This window comes from Micromys minutus (genome assembly GCF_963924665.1).
Source record: "Micromys minutus genome assembly, chromosome: 12".
Classification (NCBI taxonomy): domain Eukaryota; kingdom Metazoa; phylum Chordata; class Mammalia; order Rodentia; family Muridae; genus Micromys; species Micromys minutus.
In genome coordinates this window covers 15,903,867-15,928,605 of record NC_137981.1, presented here as the reverse complement: position 1 = coordinate 15,928,605, position 24,739 = coordinate 15,903,867, and the positions used below count along the sequence as shown (strand labels likewise).

At 41.2% G+C, this 24,739-nt stretch overlaps 2 protein-coding genes across 2 annotated transcripts in view; both read right to left on the bottom strand.

Annotated features, from left to right (window-relative positions):
- The window catches only part of SUPT16H (SPT16 homolog, facilitates chromatin remodeling subunit), a 34,118-nt gene extending 24,839 nt beyond the window's left edge, over positions 1-9,279 (bottom strand). The window contains exon 1 of the mRNA XM_080926358.1: positions 9,147-9,279. Coding sequence (XP_080782484.1) covers positions 9,147-9,212 — 66 coding nt within the window. The 5' untranslated portion in view covers positions 9,213-9,279. The remainder of the gene's footprint in view (positions 1-9,146) is intronic.
- A 945-nt stretch (positions 9,280-10,224) lies between these two features.
- The window catches only part of CHD8 (chromodomain helicase DNA binding protein 8), a 38,827-nt gene continuing 24,312 nt past the window's right edge, over positions 10,225-24,739 (bottom strand). Inside the window, exons 22-37 of the mRNA XM_080926357.1 lie at positions 24,540-24,739; positions 24,278-24,434; positions 24,109-24,198; positions 23,543-23,646; positions 22,491-22,620; positions 20,195-20,270; positions 19,432-19,486; positions 19,064-19,271; positions 17,738-17,946; positions 16,934-17,647; positions 16,576-16,727; positions 16,001-16,303; positions 14,546-14,659; positions 14,167-14,346; positions 13,680-13,796; positions 10,225-11,214 (exon numbers count right to left, since the gene is read on the bottom strand). Of these exons, the coding sequence (XP_080782483.1) occupies positions 10,651-11,214; positions 13,680-13,796; positions 14,167-14,346; positions 14,546-14,659; positions 16,001-16,303; positions 16,576-16,727; positions 16,934-17,647; positions 17,738-17,946; positions 19,064-19,271; positions 19,432-19,486; positions 20,195-20,270; positions 22,491-22,620; positions 23,543-23,646; positions 24,109-24,198; positions 24,278-24,434; positions 24,540-24,739 (3,373 nt within the window). The 3' untranslated portion in view covers positions 10,225-10,650. The remainder of the gene's footprint in view (positions 11,215-13,679; positions 13,797-14,166; positions 14,347-14,545; positions 14,660-16,000; positions 16,304-16,575; positions 16,728-16,933; positions 17,648-17,737; positions 17,947-19,063; positions 19,272-19,431; positions 19,487-20,194; positions 20,271-22,490; positions 22,621-23,542; positions 23,647-24,108; positions 24,199-24,277; positions 24,435-24,539) is intronic.

Genomic DNA, 24,739 nt, shown 5'->3' with positions numbered 1-24,739 from the left:
CCATTTCCAGCACTGGAACACAGATACAGGATGCCAAGAATCTGAACTTACGTTCTCATGCATTCACAGAAAGCATGTAAAGAATAGAGCCATCTCCTTAGTCTCTTGACGCTTCATTTTTCCAGCCAAATTGTATATCCAATTTATGAATATACTCTTTTATTTAACCAAACAGTAGTTGCTTCAACATTTGAGTTATTCCTGCTTTAAAATCTACTTATTGTGTGTGTATGTGTGAGACAAGTGTGGGCTAGAGTGTACACAGGATACATGTGAGATAATACTCAGATTTCCAGGCTTGTACAGGAGTGCCTCTACCTGCTAAACCATTTTGCAAACTGTTTCCACTTTAAGCTATTATGAGTACTACTACCATGACCTTTGTGTACAAAGTTTTTGTTTGTATTGTTACTGTGTGCAAATGTTTAGGAGAGGAATTTCTTGGTCATATGGTAACTCTACCTCTAACTTTCTGAGGAACCATAACCACACTATTTTATGTTCTTTACTAGACTGTATGCTAGTAAATAGATATGCTTCTTCTAAAACAATGGCCCTGGGGATATAACTCAGGCCATCAGACTTGTCTGTGAGCACTTTTAACCACTGAGCCTCCTCTCTGGTCTATATTATCTTTTTGTATCTTAGTGCTATTTTGATTTTCCCTGGTAGCTAATGAAGAGTAACTTTTAATAGTACCTTTTTTTGGGGGGAGGGTAACAAAAGCCTATTTATATTATTATATAATTTATAATTTGTTACTGAAATTCAAGGGTTTTACTATTTAATTTTTTTTAGGTTTTGAGTGTTTTGCTTGCATGCATGCATTTATATGTACAATGCATGTGCTAGGAACCCACAAGTTGTCACTGACCTCCACAAATGGCATATACATTACCCTTCCCCCACATTTTTTTATTTACTGAAATGTTTTTAAAAGGATGTATTTCCTGAGCATATGAATGAGACTGAATAAATGTGTGTACAAGAACCAGGTGTGATTAGGTGCCCATGAAAGGCAGGAAAGGGTGTCAGATCCCTTGGAACTGTAGCTACAGGCTTTGTGAACTGAATAGTGTTAGGAACTGAAGCCAGGCCTTCTGCAAGAGCAGCCAGCTCTCTTAAGTGATGGGATTCAAGGTTTCTGACAAGCTTTATCAGAAAGGACATTAACAATGGTGTTTTCCTTGGAGACAAGGTTTCACTTGTAGCTAAGATCAGCTTTAAGCTTCATGATCCTCTACCTCAGTTTCCTGAATAATTTCTTTTAGCAATTCTAAGTAATAGGTAGGTATTAAGTTGCTGGTGTGTATTCTGTATTTAGAAAAACAGTATGTGCAATGGATAAACACTCCTAAGATCAGACTACTCTTGGGTTTTAAACCATAACCCCACTTAATTGTGACCTAACTTTTGGCACTCTATAGTCTTTACCTTCTTTAGTATTATCCTGAAAATTACAAGATTTAATGTGTCTTTAACAGTGTTTAGCTCATGGGAATCATCACACCAGTATTTATTTCTGCTAAAGACTAAAATGGTCCTTAACTAAAAACCTGTGCAGCTCAAAGGGAAATGGTATGACTTTAAATATTTAAACTCAGAGTTTCCAGTTTTCTTTTAATCTTGGTCACATTAAAAATGTAGATGCTTGGGCTGAAGAGATGGCTGGTTAAGAACACTGACTGCTCTTCCAGAGGTCCTGAGTTCAAATCCCAGCAACCACATGATGGCTCACAACCATCTGTAATGAGATCTGATGCCCTCTTCTGGTGTGTCTGAAGACAGCTACAGTGTACTTACATATAATGAATAAAAAAAAAAAAAAAAAAAAAAAAATATATATATATATATATATGCTTGAGCTGGCTGGACCTTAACATTTGCTATAACGTGTTGGTACTTTTATAATTTTTATTTTTGACATATGACATACTTTTTTACTTATACTAATACACAGTAGTATTTAAAAATCATTTAAAGAGTTCACTAGTTTTTTTTTCCCCCAAGAACAGTAGTAAATGACTAAGCATTTAAGCTGACAAGAGCCAGCTACACCTGTACTAAATGACTAACAAGCTGTCATTGGGAAGAGATGCTAAGAGGTTAAGAAGTCTCATAGAATCCCAGGAGACAGAAGTACCACAGGAGGGATCGGGGTCTCTAGATAAGAGCAGGACTGACAGGGTCAGACACACCTCTAATTCTCACCGGCCCCAATCTAATCATTTTGCAAAATAATTTAATGTTCTTTAGAAACCACCCAGTTGAAGCATTAAATGTGCTTGGAAACGCTCAACTCAAATACCAGACCCAGTAAAAGAGATGTTTAAATTATCAGGAAGTGGAAATTCTACATAATTCTAGATAACACTTTTAAACAAATAACAAGATGAGTCAAGATAAGAAATACTCAAGTTTGAACATTCTTACTGAATACAGAAAAACAAAATCCTTAAATACTGACATCTGGTGGATTTCTATGGAATATTTCTAGTCCATCTACCTTTCAAGATGACAGGCCCCTTCATGCCGTGTTTCGTTTCTTTATGCCTTATTTTAAATGAGGAGACTAATTTAATTTTCTTCTTTGCAACAAAGTCTTATAGTACGTAGCCTATGTGGCTCATGACCCTCCATCCTTAGCTTCCCAAGTACTGGATTACAGGGATACACAAACCTGCATAGCTTTCACTTGGTTTCTTAGATCTCTAAAACCTGAGAGATGTAAAACATGCCTATAAGAAGCAAACAAGACAGAGAGCTGGAAATCTTTCATTAAAAGCTTCTGTAAGAGAAAGAAATAAAGCAGGGATAAAACTCATGAGAAAGGAGCACTAGCTGACACCACTGTTGTATGAACATCACAGCATATACTTGTCAAAGTTAGGTGATATAGGTGGTACACATATAACACTGAATATAGTCTCCTGTTATAATTAAGTGTAGTGGTGCTGGAGAGATGGCCCAGTTATTATTAAGAGTAGTGGTTGCTTTTCCAGAGGACAAGGTTCAATTCCAGCATCCACAACTCATAACTGTCTGTAACTCCAGGTCTGGGGGAGCCGATGCTCTTTTCTGATCTCCTCAGACACCAGGTTTCAGCATGGTACAAAGACATACATGCAAGCAAAACACCCACACAAATAAAATAAGGTGTACAAACACATTGTTTTACAGGAAGTTTCTTTCCAGACAGATTTCATGCAGCCCAAGGTGTCCTCAAACTTCCTATACAATCAAGGATGACTTTGAACACCCAACACTTCCATTTTCATGTCCTACCACACGAGATCATAGGGATGGGCCATCATGCTTAGCTACAGAAATATTAAAAAAAAAAAAAAAGTATGGGTACTTTGCTTGCTTCTATGTCTTTGCACAATGTTTGTACTGAGTGCCCATGAAGGCCAGAAGAGGGCAATGGATCCCCTGGAACTTAACTTACAGTTGGTTGAGAGTTGTCATGCATGTTGGAAATCCAACCTGGGTCCTATGGAAGAGCAGCCAGTGCTAGGCCATCTCTCAACACCAGTGAGCATTTAAAAGTAAGTATAAGAGCTGCGTGGGTGGCTCATGCTTATTTAATCTCTAGGAGACAGAGGCAGGAGGATAGCTCTGAGTTCCAGGAGTCCTTGTCTCAAAAAATGAAAAAAGGGACACCGAAACAACATAGTGCAACAAATACGCAACTAGTAACATAATCACCAATTATCAGGTGTCTTTTACTAAACAGAACTGCATATACCACACTTCAAACTAGCTGCACATATGTATTTAATTAATGGCTGACAGGACTTCTCTGTGTAGCAATAGCTATCCCAGAACTGGCTCTGTAGACCGGGCCTCAAACTTGGATATTGGACTGCCTCCACCTCTCAAGAGCTGGGATTAAAGGCACGCATCACCATCACCCGGATTTATCTATTTATGTCACTCCAGACATGTAAAACCATGTAAGAAGTGTGCTGCACCACTACAAAAGCTACAATGCCACTCAGTGATAAGACTTTCAGCTGAGCTCCCCTTTATGAAGAGCATTGCATTATAGTTCAGTACCAACTGTTATAAGTATAGGAGTGTGTAGTTAAACACATGGAGTGTGAATAAGGGCAGGAACTGGTAGAAATAAAAACAAAAGTAAAAGGCAACTTGATGAAAGATAAAAATAAATAATTTAATAAACAGTTCCTGGAAGTAGAAGAGATAAAAAGTAAAATTAAAAGATAAAATGCCATGCCTCTACTCCTCTACTCTTCTCTCTCTCTCTGCCTCTACCACCCTCTTAAAGAAAAAAAAAAAAAACAGATAAAATGCCAGTCTTAACCCAAACGTGTAAAATTAGTGGACAGGGATTTCAGGCAATGAAGTAGAAAATGCAGACGAAACTCAAGTTCCACCATCAATCACATGGGCAAGATTTCAATGTGAAAAGGGCCCACAAATCAATACAAAGTGAAAGGAGACCTATTTAAAGAACACAGAGATCTGCCTGCATCTGCCTCTCCTACATGATGGGATTAAAAGCGTGAGACACCATGTCCTGCTCAACCTACGAATTTAATCTATCAAATTTTTTCTCTCTGAATAGATCTGCTCGACATCTAAGAATATTCAAGCAGTAAGTCAAATACACAGCTTCCTCAACAGTGAGTTTTTGAACAGTTTGGCTCATTTTCCTTAGCTGCCTGCAGGGCTCTCAGTAAGAATTTGGGGGAAACCAGCAACTCTGGAATAGTGCTAAAGTGTAAACAATCCAGGCTGGCTTTGAGTAAGCCACAGCAATACCCTAGGGCAAGATCTCCATTGAAGATGTATGTGTATATATGTGTGGCATGCCATGGTGCACGAGAGGTGAGAAAATTTGTGGAGTTCTCCTCCACCTTTGTGTGGCTTGTGGGAACTGAGCTCAGTGGCCACTCTTGCACAGCACATGTCTCATTGAGCAGTCTCACAGGTCTGATAATTATACTGTGCAACAGAGGGTATGTGTGGAGATCAGAGGACAACTTTTCAGAGTTCATTCTCTCCTTCCATGGTTAAGCCATCTGGAAACTGAATCCAGGTTGTCAGTCTCAGTCAGTGAATGTTCTTATTTACTGAGGCATTTTACTGGCTCACTGAATTCTTTAATCCAAAGTGGGCTGAAGAGATGGCTCAGCATATAAGAGCAATGGCTGCTCTTCCAGAGAATACAGCCAAATTGCAGTAGCCACCTGACTGTTCATAACCATCTGTACTCCAGTTTCAGAAGATCTGACCTCTCTTCTGACCTTTGTAGGCATCAAGCATGCAAATGGCATAAAATCTACATGCACTTACACATAAAATAAAAATAAAATCTCAAAAAAAGTCTTTGTGCTAAAGGCCTGACCTTCCCCTTCCATGACTCTGGAAGGTGGGTCTAGTGGAAGCAAATGAGGTAAGATATACCCTTGAAGGCAATATTTTAACCTTGATCCCTCCTCATTTTGTGGGTGCCATGAGATGAGAGGCCTCTTTGGTGATGTGTTCTGGCTTTGGTGTACACACTCACTTGTCATAATGCCAAAAGGAATGGGACCAAGTGCAACAAACCAGAACCTCAGAACATGAACCCAAAAGTGAGCCTTTCCTTATTATATCTTAGATTTTATTAGAGTGGTAAAATCTACCTATCATAAAACAACACATTTAAGATCGGTGAACTGTTTCTAAGACCTGCCGAGATGTTCTGAAATAAATGTAGCAAGCACTGGCCCCACAAAGTGACACAGTACAAGGGCAATGATTCTCTGTCTGCCCAGAGAAAGCAGTGTTAAAACAGGAAATGGAGTGTCCATGTGGACAGACTAAACCGATTTTCCACAGAGTCCAAAACTACAAAGACTGCTGAGACTTGAGTGTGCAGAGCCCAACTGCAGATCTAAAGAAATGACACTAGTAAAGAGGTGTGAGCATTCTGAACTGGGAAGAGACAAGAAGAGAAAAAGGGCCAAGCGATCCAGTTCTAAGCCGATTTTGTAATGATAAAATAACAAATAAGCCTTTACTTATTTTTAACTTATTAGTAAGACTTTACAATCCTATCATAAGCTTTTATTCCCCTTTTCCCCAAGAACAGTTATTGCTCTTGCAGAGGACCTAGGTTTGATTCCTAGCACCCACATATATACAACATAGCTCACAGTCTGTAACTCCAGATCCAGAGCATCTAATGCCTCTCTTTGGCCACCATGGGCACAGCGCTGCCTGCTGTGGCACATGAACAAACACATATGCATGCAAAAATACCTATACATGTAAAAATTAAAACAAAGTCAGGTGCTAAAGAATAGAGGTAATCCAGCCCCGTACCATTCTATGATTCAACAGGCCCAAAGAACAACCTGCCTGAGAAAACAATATGAAAAATGAGTTTAAGAAAGTAAGTAAAACAGAATTTGAGAATTTTAGAATAAGATGGATAAAAAACCTGTTGTGGTGCCAGGAGTGGTGCTTTAATTCCAGCATTCTGGGAGGTGGACTTCTGAGAGTTTAAGAACAGAGACCCAAACAGAAAACAGAAAAATGAAGAAAAATCAAAGTACCTCACTGCTTTGCTTAAAGTAATACAGGAACACTCTAAATTAAATTTAAAAAAAAATATAAAACTATGAAAATAACTGCCTACTCTTAAAGAAAAGACAGCCATAATCAAATCTCAGCAAAATGCAGGGAGGAGCACAAAAGACCCGATGCTACAGCGTTCCCAGTCTCACTGTGACTGACTTTTTTTTTGGGAGGGGGGGAGGGTCACAGCTACCCATTACCTCAAGCATAACAGCTGGCAAATAACCACATAAGCAAATGCATTGGATTAGGTTTTTTTTTTTTTTTTTTTTTTTTTTTTGGAAAACAGCTGCAATTCTGGCACTTCATGTAATTCTTCAAGACAAAAAGCAGATGAAGGGAGTTGAGGCCTGTTCATAGACAGGTTTAATAAAATAACTCTCAAATTATTAGTAGAAATGCCAGAACCCAGTATCCCTTATTCCTCAAATAGCCAAAAATCTAGGAAAGATTTTGTTCAACCTCCAGTAAGCAGAATAAATCGATTTAGTGATTAAAAACAATCAGTCATGAATAGGTTGGAAATCGTTGAATATGTACCACATAAATAGAAAACCCACAGGACGACCCTGTAACCCACTTTCACAATCTATTACTACCACCTAGGATTTCCCAAAGCAGAAACAGGCACTGAAAACCTATTTTACTCTTAGCAGCTCTGATGTTGAAAATAGAAAAGGTAGGACTGGACTAGACTCAAATGTCTCAAGAATGATGAAGAACAGACTGCTGATGGCTCAGTAGATAGGCACTCGCTATGCAAACTGAGTTTGGTCTCCAGAGCACACACAAACGATTCTACAAAGATGTCTCCTGGCCCCCACCCTTGCACATCACAGACACTGTGTATTCTGATGAGTACAGCACATGTGCATACACTGTATGCAAGTACTTCACTATTTAAAGACTTATGTTCCCTGCTTGATCTGGGAGGGCTTCCTATAACAAACCCCAAGATCGACACCAAAGGACAGCATTCAGAGGAACGCTTAATGCATCAGGCATGTCTACTCAAAAGCATGAAGAGCTGTGCTTGATTTAGGACATAAGTTATGAAAAGTGTTTAAAATTAAAAACTATGTTATTGTAACAACCTTAAAATAGCTTGATGAACTCTAGAAACTAGAGAAAACACCAAAAGTATATTTCTAAGGGGCTAGAAAGATGCTCAGTGGTAAGATCACTGGTTGCCCTTCCAGAAGAGCAGGATTCAAGTGGACCCAAACAGCAACTACCTTCTAGGGTATCCCACCCTCTTCTAGCCTTCTCCCGCAATGCATGCAGGGCATACATACGTGAATGCAAAAATATCTATAGCTTTTAAAAAAAAGTGTATTATTTCAGGGCTGATTGTGGAAACATGAGCCCTTGGTTATCAACATTACATATATAATACAATGACTATTAATCAATATTCTCTAGATAGGGGTGATAGCTTACTGGTAAAGCACAAGGTGGTAGAACCAATCCTCAGAACCAAAATATTATTTTGGGTCAAATATAATTTTGTGATAGAGACCACTAAGCTATCTAAAAAAATTAGACAATAAAGTGAAAAATAACGTTCAGTGTTTAGTACAGCTTTTAGTAAAATGTGGCAGAGAACTCATATTTTCAGCATGCAATGCATCTTGCTTAAAAGATACACAGGCTTTTTCTGATGAGGCATGTAAACAACCGACTTCAGTAAAGGTTCAATTTTATTTACTTAACGAGTTGATTAATACAGTCTATGAAGCACAGGCTGGCTTGAAACTAGTCATTTTCCTGCCTCAGCCTCAGAAATCATGGGATTATAGGCAGGAGCCAAGAATGGAGAGGATCAGTAAGATAGGTCACAAAGCTAAAACCGGAGTTGGTATTTGTTTTTTCAGAGCATTTTCGTTTTTTTTTTTTTTTTTTTTTTTTTTTTTTAAATTAGTTCTATTCTTCCTCATTCACAAGGTTCAGAGCCCCGACCTATGGTAGACCGTTCAAACAGTATCATAGTATGGAATTAATCAAACATTTGTGAAGTTAACTAGCAAAGAAGTAAGTTTAAATTATGAGTGATTATAAAACAGGGAAACTGCCCAATCTTTGGAGAAACCCTGGAACTTCAACAGCGTTTTACTCAACACGTGCCCCCGGTATGCCGCCGACATAGGACACCAGGTTTGAGGCGTCCTATCAATTTAATTCTTATGAGAGCCTGCAGCTTCCAGCGCTAGGTCTATTTATGACCCACGCAGGGCCTAACGTGAAGCAGCGGAGCGCGGGAGCAGCATCTCTCAACTCCAGCAGAGGCCCGCAAGCGGAGAGCGCCAAGAGCTCCGATCACATCTTTCGCGCCCCTCTTTCCCGCAAACGGTAATTCTGGCGGGACCCGGGCGGGCCGGTGTGGCTGCGGGGCCGGCCAGGCGCGTGCGGACCCTGCAGGCGCAGCGCGGCGAGCCGGACGCTGCCGGGGCAGGCGGGAGCGCGGCGGAGCCTGAGATTTCTGGCTGAGGGGAAAAGGGCGCCGGGAAGCAGGCTATTATGGGATGTGGGGCTCCCGGGGGCGCCGGGCTCCTTACCCGCCAGTTACTGTACAATCTCTTAACTCGCCGGTAGTACGCGTCTTTGTCCAGAGTCACAGCCATAGCCCCGGACGCTGCTTCCCGTCGGGCTCCGAGAATCACGCGAGGTCCCAGCTCCGCCACCCGCGCTCGGCCCGGAATCCCGCACTCTCTGTGACCCGGAAGTACCGACCGCCCGGTATCCCCTTCCGCTTCCGGGTCCCTATAGCGTCGAAGATTTTAAAAAGCAAAAAACAAAACAAAACAAAACACCCAGCCTGCTCTCTAGGGTTAGCAGGGGAAGGGCAACGGAGAAGGACGCAAAAGTGGAGAAGTCAACAAAACACAGTGCAGAGCCGGTTCGCGGGCTTTGGAATCTCAGCCAGCAGCGGCCACCGTCACGTGACCCGCCCACTTTCCGAGCTCCGGACGCTCTAAGCGGCGGGCAGAGGTGGGAGGGGAGCAGAAAGAGCGGGACCCGCGTGCAACCAGGCGCCAAGGAGTGAGTCCTCTGCCCCAGGCCCAGGGCCTTTTACGCCAAAGGAGAAGGCACTCCCAACCAAACACTGCAACCCAAAGGAACGGAGCCACCTTCGCAAATAAGCTGTGTGGAGGGCAGGAGTAGGAAGGAAGATAAATGTTCAGGTTTAAGAGATGGGCTGCGAGGGTGGAAGGAAACAAGGGAAAGTGGCTCCTAAACTTTATAGTTCTTTTCAGCCCCCCCCCCCCCCCAGGAGACCCAAGTTATGAAGGCACCCCTTTTGTCAGCACGTACTTTGCTGTCTTTCATAAAAAGTAACAATCCTCTGGCTTTTCCCAAGAATGGTTATCTTGGTTAATTGCGAAAAATATATGGTTCTTGAAATTCTTCCTAGTCTAAGAATGTGGAACACAACTGAAAATATTTCACCTCTTTATCTTGTAGCACTTCCTTGGCTTAAGCAAATGGGACAGTCCAAGATTATATATACCTTTAGAGGAGTAAATTTGACTTTTCTATTCGTGGTAACAGTATTGAACTGTGGGAGAATGATACTTAAATTACCCAGCAAAAATTAGTAATTATAGTGTTTGAGGAAACAGAACATAGGAAGAATGGAAAAGGATTAACTTAAAATTTATTAATGCCAAGGGGAAGGAAGGTAACAGTTCCTGACCCTCCAGCTGTATCCACAGTTTGGCCAGGAACAGGCTCTGCCAGAGGCTAGGGCCAGCGCTACATAGTCTGTGGTTAATGGAGGTGTCTGGGGAGGGGTGAGCACACCAGCTGCTCTAAGCTCCTTTGCTTCCCCAGAAACGAGGAAGTGCTCACTTATTTTTTAGGAGTTCCCCTGCCCACCCAATCCTCTCGAAATTGGGAGCAATTGGGTATACGTTTTTTTCGTTTGTTTTTTCTTTTCCTTTTCACCTCCTGAAGTCTTGGGTTTCCCCATATTGTTCCCTGCCCCTCCCACATTTCCAAAGTCCAAGGGCCAGAGTAAGGGGTTCCAGCAGCCACCCAGCACGGGTCTATATTGGGGCTTCAATCGTCAGCATCGTCACTGGAGTCTGAGTTGGCTGGCATCATAGGGTCATCAATGAGTGAGAAGTCCCTTTCTGAGCTATCATAGCCCTGAGATAAATCATCATCATCTTCATCCTCCTCTTCATCATCGTCCCCATGTTGCAGTGTTGGTAACCGCAAGGCAGTACCAGAGGTGGTAGTAGCTGGTGACGAAGGGTAGCCAGTGGTTCTCAAGCCTGGGTGGTGATGGTGGTGATGGTGGGGGTGGGGATGGTGGTGGTGATGATGAAGCATGGTGCTGGAGTCTACATGAGGGGATGCTGCTGCACCACCCATCACAAACGGCATAAAAGGCAGAGATGCAGAAGTGGCACTGCTGTGACCCAGAGACGACACAGACTGTAGATTACTACTGCTGTGCTGAAAGGTGTTATGCAGAGATAGGGACCCGGTGCTTCCACCCTGCATCAGGGCCATCATCTTAGAAAGGTCTGGTCTTGTCCTACGGACCCGTTTCTTGCTGTTCTCTGGTGCAATAGGTCCTGGCAAGACCCGGTTGAATGCAGTTTCAGCATAGTGACCCTGTGAAGTAGGAACAAAAGAAGACAGTAAAAAGCTGGAGGTTGGGGAGGAGGGAGAAGGGGAGAGATAGGATTCATCCCAGAAATCACATGTATCCTAGCTTGGAAATGATTGTCCAATAGTCAGATTTGCCTTGACTAGTGTTAATGGAGGTGTCATTGAGGCTGAAATCAATAATTTGATATTGATAGCCATGTGAACCATAACCCCCCCTTCATATGACACAGACTGAGAGCAGTCTGTTGGCATGATCTTATGTGAGGTACAGCACAATTACATAAGACATTTACACTTCTATTATTACTTAGGAACAGGGTCAGTTTAGGATATCCAAGAAGATTATGGGAAACCTCACCAAAGTTAATACAACTTTTCCACATCGATTAAAAACATTTATCTTTTGGGTGTGGCGGCTCATGCTTCAGGCCTTTGGAGGGCAAGGTAAAGGATATCTTGGGATATACCTCTTTCTTTCTTTTTCCTTTTGTTTTCTCAAGATAGGGTTTCTCTATAGCCCTGGCTATCCTGGAACTCAGTATGTAGACTAGGCTGACCTCAAAGTGACAGAGATACACCTGCCAATTCCTGCCTGAGTGCTGGGATTAAAGTTGTATGCCACCACTGCCCCACCAATATAGTTATTTCTAAGCCAGATTCAGCTGTTGAGTGAGATTCTATCTCCCCCCCCAAAAAAAACCAACCAACCAAACAAACAAAAGGAGACAAAAAGCATACAACCTCTACAACAAAGTAAATCATGTCTGCTGAATTTTAAATGTTTTCACCCTATTTTTATTACATATAAAACTAGAAACTACTACGTTAGTAGTATGGCCCAAGCAGCATGCAGCATGAACTACATACAAAGCACAAACAATTGGTATGTATGTATATCTCTGGATATACCAAGACTTAAAATCCAAACCTAACACCTGACATGGAACACACCTTTTTGACTTGGAAAAGCAACATTTAACTCTTATGGAATAGACTTCAAACTATGATCACAACAACGTCTGGATGCCTGAAGGCCTCAGTATTAATGTAGCCCTAGAATCCCTGCTCACTGTACACTAATAGCTAAGAGTTGAAGAACTAAGAATTGCATCTGGCCACAAGACGTATGTCTACAGTCCCAGCTATTGAGGAAACAAGGAAAGGGGTCACTGTAGCCTACAAGTTTGGAGCTAGCTTGGACAACACAGAGATCTCTCGCTCTCTTTTTTTTGTTTTTCTCTCTTTCTTTTAAATGGGAGCGGGGCTGGCTCAGCAATTAAGAGTACTGGCTACTTTTCTAGAGAACCTGGGTTGAATTCCAGGTACCCTTATGGCAGCTCATAGCTGTGTGTAATTCCAGTTCCAGGACTCCTAACTCATTCACACAGATATACATGCAGGCAAATAACCAATGAGCATAAAATAAAAAAGTAAAATCTAAAAGAAGCAATCTTTACTAATCATAAATGATTTTCTGTGGTGTCTGACAATCTTGTATATATAATCCTTATATGCATTTATGATGTATATGGCCATGAGAGTTTACCAGAAATATATATGGAGGTCAGAGGACTGACAACTGTGGAGTTAGTTCTCTCTTTCTATCGTTATCTGTGCTCTGGGGACTGAACAGACTGTCAGGTTTAGGTTATCAGCAAGCACTTTACCATCAGACCAATGTGTTGACATGTTAAACTAAACATACATGACCAAAGTTAATTCCTTTACATTTAAAAATTACTATAATAATCTATATCAATTACTATATAGTATATGTAATGAGATAATATATAACTGTATCATATACTATCCATCGTGTATAGTATACACACACATATCTTAAACCATATAGATTAAGGTAAGGTAAGAGTGAAGAGGAATTTTCAGTTATATTTTGGTAGAAAACAGAAATGATACATACTTAACCTACCAAATGTAAGCTTGGTATGAAATAGTTAATGACTAGATGGTAGTAACTTGAAAAATACGTTTTGGGCCTAGATGATGGTTCAGTGCTTAAGAGCACTGGCTGCTCTTCCAGAGACCCAGGTTGCATTCTCAGCATTCACAACCATCTGTTCCAGTTCCAGATAATCTAACACCTCTTCTGAACTTTAAGAGCATCAGGCATTCATGTGGTGTACAGACATAAAGACAAATATACTTAAGCTAAAAATTAATAAAATTAAGTAAAATGTGATTTCTTGTAATTTTCCTATTAACTTAATTTAGTTGATGATGTAACTCAATGTTAAGTATTTTACCAGTATAAACTCAGTACGTTTAAAGTACTGGGTTCAGTCTTTAGTATTTACTCCAAAACACCCATTTTAAAAAAACATTTCTTAGTTATATAGAAGTACTTCGCCTGAAAACAATAACAGTATTCTGGGGAGCTGAAACAGAAAGCATACGGGGCTGGTCACCGTTGATTATGGAGACAGCATAGTAAAGTGCTACCGCCTCACCTTTTTCCCATTTCTAGAGTTGGCTGGCTGTACTGGTTCCATTCCCAAATAGTTCAGTTCTGCCTTATTATTCTTTTTACATCTCTGCCACTTCTGTTTTCTACGTTCCTCCATATACTGCAACAGAAAAGAATTGGTTACCCTCGAGAAGTACAAATGTTTGGACTAATTATTGAGATATTACTGCCTTCTGTTTGACAATAAACCTGTCTTCTATAAATCTATATTAGTCCAGAGTAGAAAGGGTTCTTACTCCAAACCTGGTGATCTCTGGAACAGTTTGAAAGTAAGACTTTCTAAGCACTTAGTTTAAGAAATGCCTGGATATTTTAGTGTTTTAAATCTCTGAATATTTACAGGAAGTAAAATTGGGTGTTGCCATTCTTATTTCAAAGATGTAGATACAGTGGTATAAAATATGACATGCTTTCTTGATCCCATGCACCTTAAAATACCAAGAGACTGGCTGGATGGAACTGCCACTCACCGCTAGAAATCGAGGATCAACAGCAAACTCTGGATGACCCTGTAACCACATCTCCAGCTCCGCCCGGCGAGGGGCCTCATCACCCACCAGCAAAGTACCATCCACCTTATTGATGACAGGGATCCGGGTCTCCAGGTCCAGATCAAGGTGATTAGGTTCTTCCATGCACTCCACCTCCAGCTGCAAACCCAGAATCCACCCCCATGAGCACATACACTTCTTTGGGACGGGGAGGGAGGGAAGCAGGCCAATAGCAGTGATGAGGAAACTCAATCTTTTGGTCCCTCAATCCCAACTGCCTTCAAGTACTGATAATATAAAGATCTTATCTAGTCACAAGGTAATGTAATCATGAGGTAATTGGTTCCCTACCACTTACCTCTACTAGCTTTTTTCTGTTCCCCTTCTTCTTATGAAACAGTGGATGTCCATCTCCCATTACACCATTAGCCATCAATCTATGCTTCTGGAATGTTAACTTCAATCCTTCTTCCTATGGAGACAAGCACCCACCCAAGACATCATATGAAACATTCTTATAATAAGTAAAGATTAGACTTGGAGAACTTAGGCTGTATGACTGAAGAACAGAAATCAAATATAGAATGATACCTTATCCTTAGAAAGATTTCATGCCTTTAACTAATAGCCTCCATACAGGTTTCTTTGTTTCCTTTGTAAAATTATTTTATTTTTCAGATTATAAACATACTACCATCACATTCATATTTCCCTCCCCTTTCCTCCTTTCAAACTCTCCCATATACTTTTTCTTTCTCTCTTTCAAATTCATGACCTCATTTTTCATTAATTGTTGTTGCAAGCATATATCCTGTTTGGATGTTTTTCAGGGCTGACCAAATTGTTGAATATCTGGTCAGTGTGCACCTCCCTTGGAAGAACTACAATTTCAATTCCTCAGCAACCTTTAGTTGTTAATAGTTCTTTAGTCTAAGGTTGATGCCTTGTGAGCCTTCCCTGCTGCCCTTCTTGTTTGGTGTATGTTTTCTCCCCCTCTCTCTCATGTTTGTCTGTGGTTCTCAGCCTTCCTATACAGTTCAAGTTATGGTGACCCCCAACCATAAAATTATGTGTTACTACTTCATAAATGCAACTTTGCTAGTGTTATGAATCATAATGTTAATATCTTTGTTTTCCAATGGTGACCTTTGCAAAATGGTCATTTTCCTCTCAAAATTATGATTCTAATTGAACAAATTATGATTTAATTTTCAGCAATTCATCCTTCCTTACTCCAAAGATTTTTCCTAAATGAACTGTTGTATACTCTGATTTTCAAAATTAGCTAACAAAGTATATATTTATTATTGTTCCTCCCTCCTCCCAAGACAGAGTTTCTCAGTGTAGCCTTGGCCATTCTGGAAATCTCGCTGTAGACCAGACTGGCCTCAAACTCAAGAGACGCCTCTGTCTCTACCTCCCAAATGCTGGAAGGGAGTAAAGACCTTTTCTTTATTTTTTTTGGAGAGAGGTTCTCGATATATAGGATGGCACTCACTAAATGCTAGCATTCACAGTGACATAACTGCTCTGACCTTCCAAGTGCTAGTATGCTATTAATGAAACTAGTTAACAAGTCCCACCTTCTCCCTGACTTTTTTTTTTAAGATTTTATTTATTATATATGAGTACAGTGTAGCTGTCTTCAGACACACCAGAAGAGGGCATCAGATCTTATTACAGATGGTTGTGAGCCACCATGTGGTTGCTGGGAATTGAACTCAGGACCTTTGGAAGATCAGTTTATGCTCTTAATTTTTAAGCCATCTCTCCAGCCCTCCCTGACTTCTTGATGCCTAAATGCTGAGCTTACATCTTTGATCTGAACTGTAAACTCTTTCTCATCCATGCCTCGCCGAAGTTTAGTAAACTGGGCTGCCGCTGTGGTGACTGCAGATGCTTCCTCCTCTACCATGGAAGCTGCACTGCTACTTCGTGGTGTGGGGACCGGAGAGTCCCCATATTCTCCTGGGGTCAAAGAGGGACTGTCTAATAAATGGTTGCCTGGCCCCAAAATTCCTCCTGTTGTCATTTCCTGGCTCCGGCGGTTAGAAGGCCATTTCCCTGAGAGTACAGCCTGGCAGACGAGGTCAATTCGGTTTATCAGAACACGATCCTGAGTGGCAAAAAAGAATAGAAGATTATTTTAAAGTCTGAATACTATGCAACCCCTAGCCACATAATCATGCTATTATTACTATACTAGGTACAATGAAAAGACTGAAAGGAGGTAATTAATACTATCACATCCATAAACTATAGTGCTTCTTAAACTCATAGGTAGGTCTAAACAAAGAAGAAACAAAAACATCAACACTATCTTTTATTCCCCTTAGACAGCACTGGATTTGTTTCTGGACTCTCTGCATATATAAATGAGACTGGTACCTTGGGCCATTCAGAGGCTCTTTGTCTTTCTTGTAGCAGCAGCAACTCAGGGGTCATTTGTTCTCCATCTTCATTTGGGAATCCATCTTGGGACATAGTAAGGGATAGAAGGCTCTCTTCATCATAGAGCTTTGGGCGGGACCGGTCAGCAGCTAGAGATCACACAGCATGTGTGAGCAAAGGTAACAGAACAATGTTAACTTGGAATGGTATTATGTGAAGCAGGTCCAATGAATAATAGAGGTACTTGACATTTTATCAAATATAAACTAAAATCTCTCTGAAGAAGAAGCTGCACTTAGAAGGGAAGGAACAGCCCAGGAATGGGGAGGGTCCACAACCTGTTACATGCACTTACTTAACTTCTCTTCCTTCTCATCTTCACTCTCATCAGTGCTGGAGCTGGAGCTGGATGAGGATGAAGAAGAAGAGGATGATGGTGACAACTTGCTCAAGTCCAGCTCAGAGTCTGAATCATCCTCATCTTCCAGTTTGACTGGAGCACCCCGGGACAGAGGGGCTGTATCTGAAGAGGCTACACGCATTTCATAGTCTTGTGGGGTGAGTCGGCTCCTAGCCACCACCTCATCCTCTAGCTTTAAAGTCAGACTCTCCAGACTGGGGACCTGAACAGCATTGTCCTCAGGTGACTTTTCAACAGGAGCATCTGGGCGTAGGGGTGATGGTGAAGCAGTACGTGAGGTACACTGCTGGTGCAGCAGTGGAGTGGAGCATCGTGACAGGGATGCAGCTGATGCTCCTGCCTGATGGTTCTGCATGTAATTCATACGAGCAGCCAGAAAAGAGAAGTCTGGGTCCTGCATGATGTTGCAGTCTGTTTGGCTCACCCCATGGCGGGCTGCTCCTCGTAGGAGCTCCCCATCATGACGGACAGGTTCCCACCATTTGGGCAATTCAAGACCTGGAGGCTGACACAATTGCAGTCGATCTTCTAAAAGGGGATGGCATAAAACTTGTTCCCGTAAGCGTCGAAGCAACTCAATTCGGTAGAGAGTCCGTGAGGCTCTCTCTTCAGTGATGGGCTCAATGAATAGATTAGGGTCTGGAGGTTCTGCAACCGACAGAAGTTAAAAAAAAATTAACCATAGGTTGATTAATTACAACAACACAGACCCATTTACCCTAGACTGTACAATCTCACCATCACCAGCAGCTGGGGGAAGGCGGCACACTTGTCTACACATGGCCACAAAACCATGGAAGTACTTGGTAAGGCTTTCATCTGTTTTTTTGTCTAGGCGGGCAAAAGTGCGGAATCGATCCCAGTGAAACTGCATGTTGTCAGGGTCATACTCTACCCCGAAGGTAGACACTACTCGGTAGAAATCAGTTTGTTCACGCCTTGTCCATCTGTGGCAGGGAAAGTAAAGCAACAGTGATCAGAAGACAGAATACCTGGTTATTTTGTAAGATAATTTACAATACAATGCAGGCAGACTCACAATGAGGACGGCAGGCAACTGTCTCTTAGAAAGTGCATGCTGACTACCAGGCGTATACACCTGTCCTCTCATCATCAAGCCTGTCCACCCCCTTCTGTGTTTACACCATACTAAATCCTTTCCATAATGAATTCAACTTCTGCTTTATTAAAAATAAATAAATAAAAATGGCTTAGTGGTTAAGAGTACTTGTTGTTTTTGCAGAGGACATGGGTTTGGTTCCCAACACTTAAATGACGGTAAACATCTATCCATAACTCCAGTTCCAGGGGATCTGCCACTCTCATTGGGCAACAGGCACACATGTCAAAAAATGTACATGAACGCAGGCAAAACAAGTATAATAAAAAATTTTGGGGCATGGTGGTGCACTTTAGTCCCAGCACTTGGGAAACAGAGGCAGGCAGATCTTTGTGAGTTCAAAGACAGCCTAGTCTATATGGTAAGTTTCAGGCCAGCTGGGGCCACATTACCATCTCCAAAAAAAAAAAAAAAAGTAAAACTGGAGAGAAGGCTCAGCAGTTAAGGTTGCCTGCTGCTCTGCAGAAGTTCAACATTCAGTTTCCAGCACCACATGGACTGGCTCACGGGTGCGTGAAACTGCAGCTCCAGAGCATCTAAGGTCACCTTCTGGCTTCTACAAGTAACTACAAAAAGTGGCATTTATTCACATAGACATAGACCAGAGAAAAAAAAAATAATAAAGAAATCCTAAAGAATGTCTACATAGGCATCTTCCTATTGTTTTGGCTGTTGAACCTAAGCAAAATTTTTTCTCGTTTGCTCTTATGTCAGTGGGTTTCTGATCCCAAGACCTCCCTTTACACGGGAAGTTTACATGCTGTGCCACTGAGCTATAATATCCTAGCCCACAGCAAAGTTCCTAAGTCCCAGGTAGAGATGAAGGCAGTCAAGATGCTCATCTGTCAACTTCAAAGGAACCACTCCTCCTTACTTCCTCAGTCCAGGGCCCATAGCTTATGACAAGCCTAAGTGGTCAGTCCAAACTCCCTGCTATACCATACCGCTGTTGTTTTTCCCGCCTGGCAATTTCTTTGAGCTTAAAGGCGGCCTCACACCGTCGGCGTCTGCGGTCCCCACGCTCTGCAGCCTCCATCTTCATCTGCTCTCTCTTGTAGCTGCGCTGATAGGCTGTCACTAGGCGGCGGAGTCTCGCTGTGAGAGCAGAGCCTGGAGGCCAGAATAGATGCCCCGGCTGTTGAGTCATCTGGGCTGTGGAAAGGAAGTATAGAAAGAAGAGTAGAAATAATATTTGTATTTTAGTCCATGAATAGGTAAAGCTTTTCAAAATCCCAAGATAGGGCATACTTTATAGTCAGTGATTTCCCCCAACCTAACCCTTAGAAGGTATACTGTTTGATCTAGAATTTACCTTCATCTCCGTCAATGACTGAGATCTCCTCATCCATCATCATCAAGGGATCACCCTAGAGAAGGAGATCCACCCCACAGGATGGAGAGGGGAGTGAAAGGGGAGAAGTTGGCACTCTGAAATCACTTTCTGCTGTATGTCCTTCTGGGGCACCAAGGGATAAGAAAAGTTTCTAATGAAAGGAACTCTCAAAAACTTAGAAAGCAACTGAAGAACAGAACAAGCAGAACCTAGCAGTGAGTTCTTAGGGACTGGACAGATAACATCTGCTGACCACCAGCTGCAGTCCCCTCTTCTCCACAAACCAGCTTACCCATGCCCTAAAGACAGCACCATAATCCTTGTCACTAATAAGTTTACATTCTTTTGTTTTCTTAGGATTAATTTATTTTTAAGTATATGGCTGTTTGTCTGCTAGTAAATCTGTGCATTATGTATGTGCCTGGTGCCTGGTGCCTGTGGAGACCAGCAGAGAGCATCATATCCCCTGGAACTGGAGTTACAGATGGGTATGAACCACTACATGGGTTCTGAGAATCAAACCCAAGTCCTCTAAACAGCAGTCAGAGCTCTTTAACCTTTGAACGATCTCCACCCCCCTGTAGTTTACATTTGTATAGTTCATGTATTTTCCATATGTACACGTACTAGTAAAAGTAACATATCAAGTATAATTAAAATAATATTCTTCAAGGCTCAGAGAATGGGATAAGATAAAAAACTTTACTAATAGATAAAAGCTAGACTCAAAACAATTTCTTACCTCATCATCTGGGTCCTTTGGGGGACCTTGGAGGGGTTTATATTCAGGATCTTCACAATCCTTATCAAAGTCAATCCTAGAAGTATTCAGAAAAATAAAAAGATAATAATATACATTCTCCCACTAGGAGACCTGGCCCAGCATTCAATCCAACAAAGAATGCTCTTTAACTGCATGCGTGAAGGAATGGAGGGCAGGAAAGCTTCAACGCTGTAGTCATGTTTAGAGCCTCTTTTAGGGAATGACAAATAATTACAAGTTGACAAAATATATATCAAAATTGCCTGACTTGGACAAACAAAACTTTTAACCATTTTTTTTTGAAACAAGTTTTTATGTTTATGGGTGTTTTGACTGCCTGCAATGACTGTGTACTATGTGAGGAATTGCAGATGGTAGTTACCATGTGGGTCCTGGGAACCGAATCTGGATCCTCTTAAAGAGCCACTAGTGTTCTCTGAGCATCTCTATTTCTCTGGCCCTAACTTTTTGGGACAAAATCTTGCCAGTTGCTAAGGCTAGTCTTAAACGGACAGGCTCAAATAATCTTTCTGATTTAAGCCTCCAGACTACCTGGACTATAGGTACATACAGACAAACACTCTAATCCACAGACGTCCCTTTTTATTGTTTAATTACTTTTTCCCTCCCTCACAACTATTTATCATTTATTAATTTTGCAAGGTTTATGTGCTTTTTAAAAAACTATTTTTATGAGTATTGGTGTGGGAGTGTCAGATTCCCTGGAACTGGGTTACAGGTAGTTGTGAGGTCCTATGTGGGTATTGGGAATTGAACCTGGGTCCTCTGACAGCTGCTGAGTCATCTCTCCAGCCCTTCTCTCCCTCTAAAAGGATTATTTTATATGTATGTGTGAGTACTTGCATGTTTGTGCACCATGTGAATGAATGCCCATTGTTGGGAAGGATGTAAATTCCCTTAGAACTGGAGCTATAGGTAACTGTGAGCTACCATGTGAGTACTGGAAACTAAAACTAGGTCTTCCAGAAGAGCAGAAAGTGTTCTTAACTACTGAGCCATATGTGTTGGCTAGTTTTATATCAACTTGACATAAGCTGGAATCATCTGAGCGGAGGGAACTTCAATGGAGAAAATGCCTCCATAAGACCATACTGCAGACAAGCCTGTAGCGCATTTCTTTAATGTAGTGAAGATGGCAGAGGCCCAGTTCACTCTGGATGGACTGCCTCCAGGTTCCTGCCTTGCTTGAGTTCCTGCTCTCAGAGCTTTTGATGAAAACTATTATATGAAATTGTGAGTAAAATAAGCCCTTTCCTAAGTTGCTTTTGGTCATGGTGTTTCATCACAGCAATACTAACCCCAACTAAGACACCATCTTCCCACCCCACCATACCCTATCCATATTTTTTTAAATGTATTATTTTTCTCTACCTTGCTTGTAAGCAGAAGGGTGACAAAATGATTTGAAATGAATACATTTCTTTTGGTGTTCTTAAACCAACCAAAGATGTGATCAATAGTCTTGGTTGCACTAAAATTTATAGTGTTAAAACAAAACTCATCATTGCACAATGTCCCTCAGGTCTCCACATGAGAAGTTTTGTTAAACTCACTGGCACCCAAACCAGGGCAACACTGCCCTACCTGGTGACTCAGTATTAGCATGGCAACTCATCATTGGGACATATTCCCAGGCAAAATGAGTATTTTTATGTGTCAGATACCATAGAGAAATGACAAGTTTGGGCTAAAACTGTCTAGAGCTCTGCAATATAAGTAACCTATGAAAACTGCATATCTATATATATATAGATATATATCTATATATCTATATATATATAGATATATATCTCACTATTATTTTTAACAGAATTAGTTTATCTTTCCAGTTACTATACTATATAGCTATACAGAGAGCACTGTATAAACCTTCTGGGAATAACAGATAACCTCTAGTTATGGCAAGGTGTGATTTAGGTTAATGTTTAAACTCCAATCTGCTGGCCCTATTCTTGAGTCATAATTTATCACAGAAAAATAACCACCAATTAGAATCCTAGCGATGGGCCAGGCATGATGGCACACGCCTTTAATCCCTAATCCCAGAACTCAGGATGCACAGTAGGTAAATCTCTGAGTTTGAGGCCAGCCTAGTCTACAAAGCAGGTTACAGATGCCCAGAGAGACCTGGAACTCTGTGAGACCCTGTCCCCAAACCAAAACAAAAGGAGCCGTCCTTCATAGAGTCATGTGATGTCAGCACAAGCACACGGCAGACGCACAGTGGAGAGAAAGAGGCAGCACTCATGCTTACCCTTCTACCAGGTCGGAGAAATTATCCAACACTCTATGTTCCGCTGCAATGGCTTTGTCATCTGGCCTGCCAGCCTTTTCCAGGAAGCACAAGGCAGGGTCTGCCCTCATGGTATTGTATTTCTCATAGCCTAGAAGAACATATTTTAATATGTTCATAACATAAGAATAACATAAGAAGATTCATATATTAAAGAAATTCAGATTTGTCTGTTGGAACCATTAGATTATGTGGGCTACCTTGCGCATACACTCTCAAATGAAGAACAAGAAACATGCTTGAAAGTAAAGAAATTCTCAGTGAGCACTTATACTGAACTCTTCTAAAGTTCTGTGTCTTACTAGTAAATCAATGTCCACTCTTCCTCTTCTCTTTCCTTAGATAGGGTCACTTTGTGATGGCCTAAAACACGTGAGATATGCATGTCTCTACATCTCAGTGCTGGGATTAAGTGTGCTTGCTAGCTCACTTTTTCTTTTTATCCCATTACATTTCTCAATAGCATGCTATTTACATTTATTTAATACCTTTATTGTTGGAAGTAAACAAAAAAGTATGTTTAAGAAAATACATTCAAATACATCAAAGGATGAAGCTAATATTCACGGATTTTAATGCCTGGAATTTCTTATTAGGCAAAAATTACTAAGAAATTACTACACACTGCTACATCAGACTACTAAACCTTCAGACAATGAGACATTTACATAAATAGAATTGTTTGAGCATGCCTTAAGAAAGCTCACTGGAGTTAAGTATGGTTATTTACTTACAGGGCTTGACATATATTACTTTTTCTGACTTGCAGAGTCTTAAAGTAGATCCCATAACACATAGGGAGGGAACATTATTAGTAACCATGGTTAGAGGGCAAAGACTTCCTGCATCTGATTTGGCTGTCCATCTGGAATTCCTTAAACATTTAATTGTAGAACTAACTAGTTTGTTACAGACATTTAAGAACTAGTTTCTTACTTAAACATACATTTTCTGGTGATGAATTCACCACAACACATTTTCAATACAAAAGCAATATGGGAGAAGGTACTTACCATGCTTAAAAACGCCAATGAGCAGGGATTTGTCAGCTTCACTATCCCACCATGTTGTTGGAACCTCCAGCTGATCCACTACTGGGAACCATATGTCAATCTCACTAAAAGTGTTAAGTCAGTAAAGCAATGTTAGAAATAGAAATAGAAGTGATAATCTTCTAAAATATTATTAAAGGTCACTTGTTTTATACATTACTTTAAATGTTTATGATTCTGCCATATATCCATGGAACTAGTGCTAATATAGGAGTAAAGGCCTGGCATATAGATTTTAATTATCAGATAACTCAAAGAGAGTATAGAAAGAAGTGAGCAAATCCTTACTCCTAGAGTAAGGAAGGAAGTAAAATACAGGAATGAACAAATAGAGTGAGGCTGTTAAGATGGCTCAGCAGGTAAAAGTACTTGTGATGAGGCCCAACAACCTGAGTTCAGTCCCTGGAACACACCCAGGAGAGAAACTACCCTGGCAACTTTTCCTGATGAGTGTCACATGCATGTTGTGCATATCCTTGTCCTCAGACAACAAAAAATAATAGCCAGTCGGATAGATGGAACCTTACCTGGCTATGGCACCTCCTAACACCTTCTCTGCTTGGTCTCCAATAACCTCCTGTCTCAGGTAGTAGAGCATCCTTACTCTCAACAGTACCCTGAAGGAGGGGACAGAGAGATACCTTAGCAACAGTGTTAACAAGTCTTCATGAGGACTCATCTGAATAGCATTCTTACTTGTTACACTGATGTTTCAAATGCTTCTTATAACTCTCATCTTGGAACAGAGTATCAGGGTTATATTTCCGGATCCAGTCTGCCTTATGAATGTCAAAAGTACTTTGTGACTTTACTTTTTTCCCCTTACGCCCACGGGGCACAGGGATAGACAGACCTGGAAAAGGGGAGACATCGAAGACTTGGATTGAGAAAAAACCCTGACACCTGAAAAGGACTAGATAGCCTGTAGAGAGCTGAAAAGGTAGGAGTTGATAATTACCTGAATGATTCTGCAATTCTTTTGTCTTGCCATTTTCAGCAGGGCTAATCAAGTCCCAAATGAAACTTTTGATGTTTTCATCCCCACGGTAATGTAGAAGACAGTACACAAGGATGGCACGGCATATTGTCTCCACATCTCTTTCAGTCATGCGCCGCTTAAATCGTCCATGAGACAAAATATCTCTCCAGCGTCCCCAA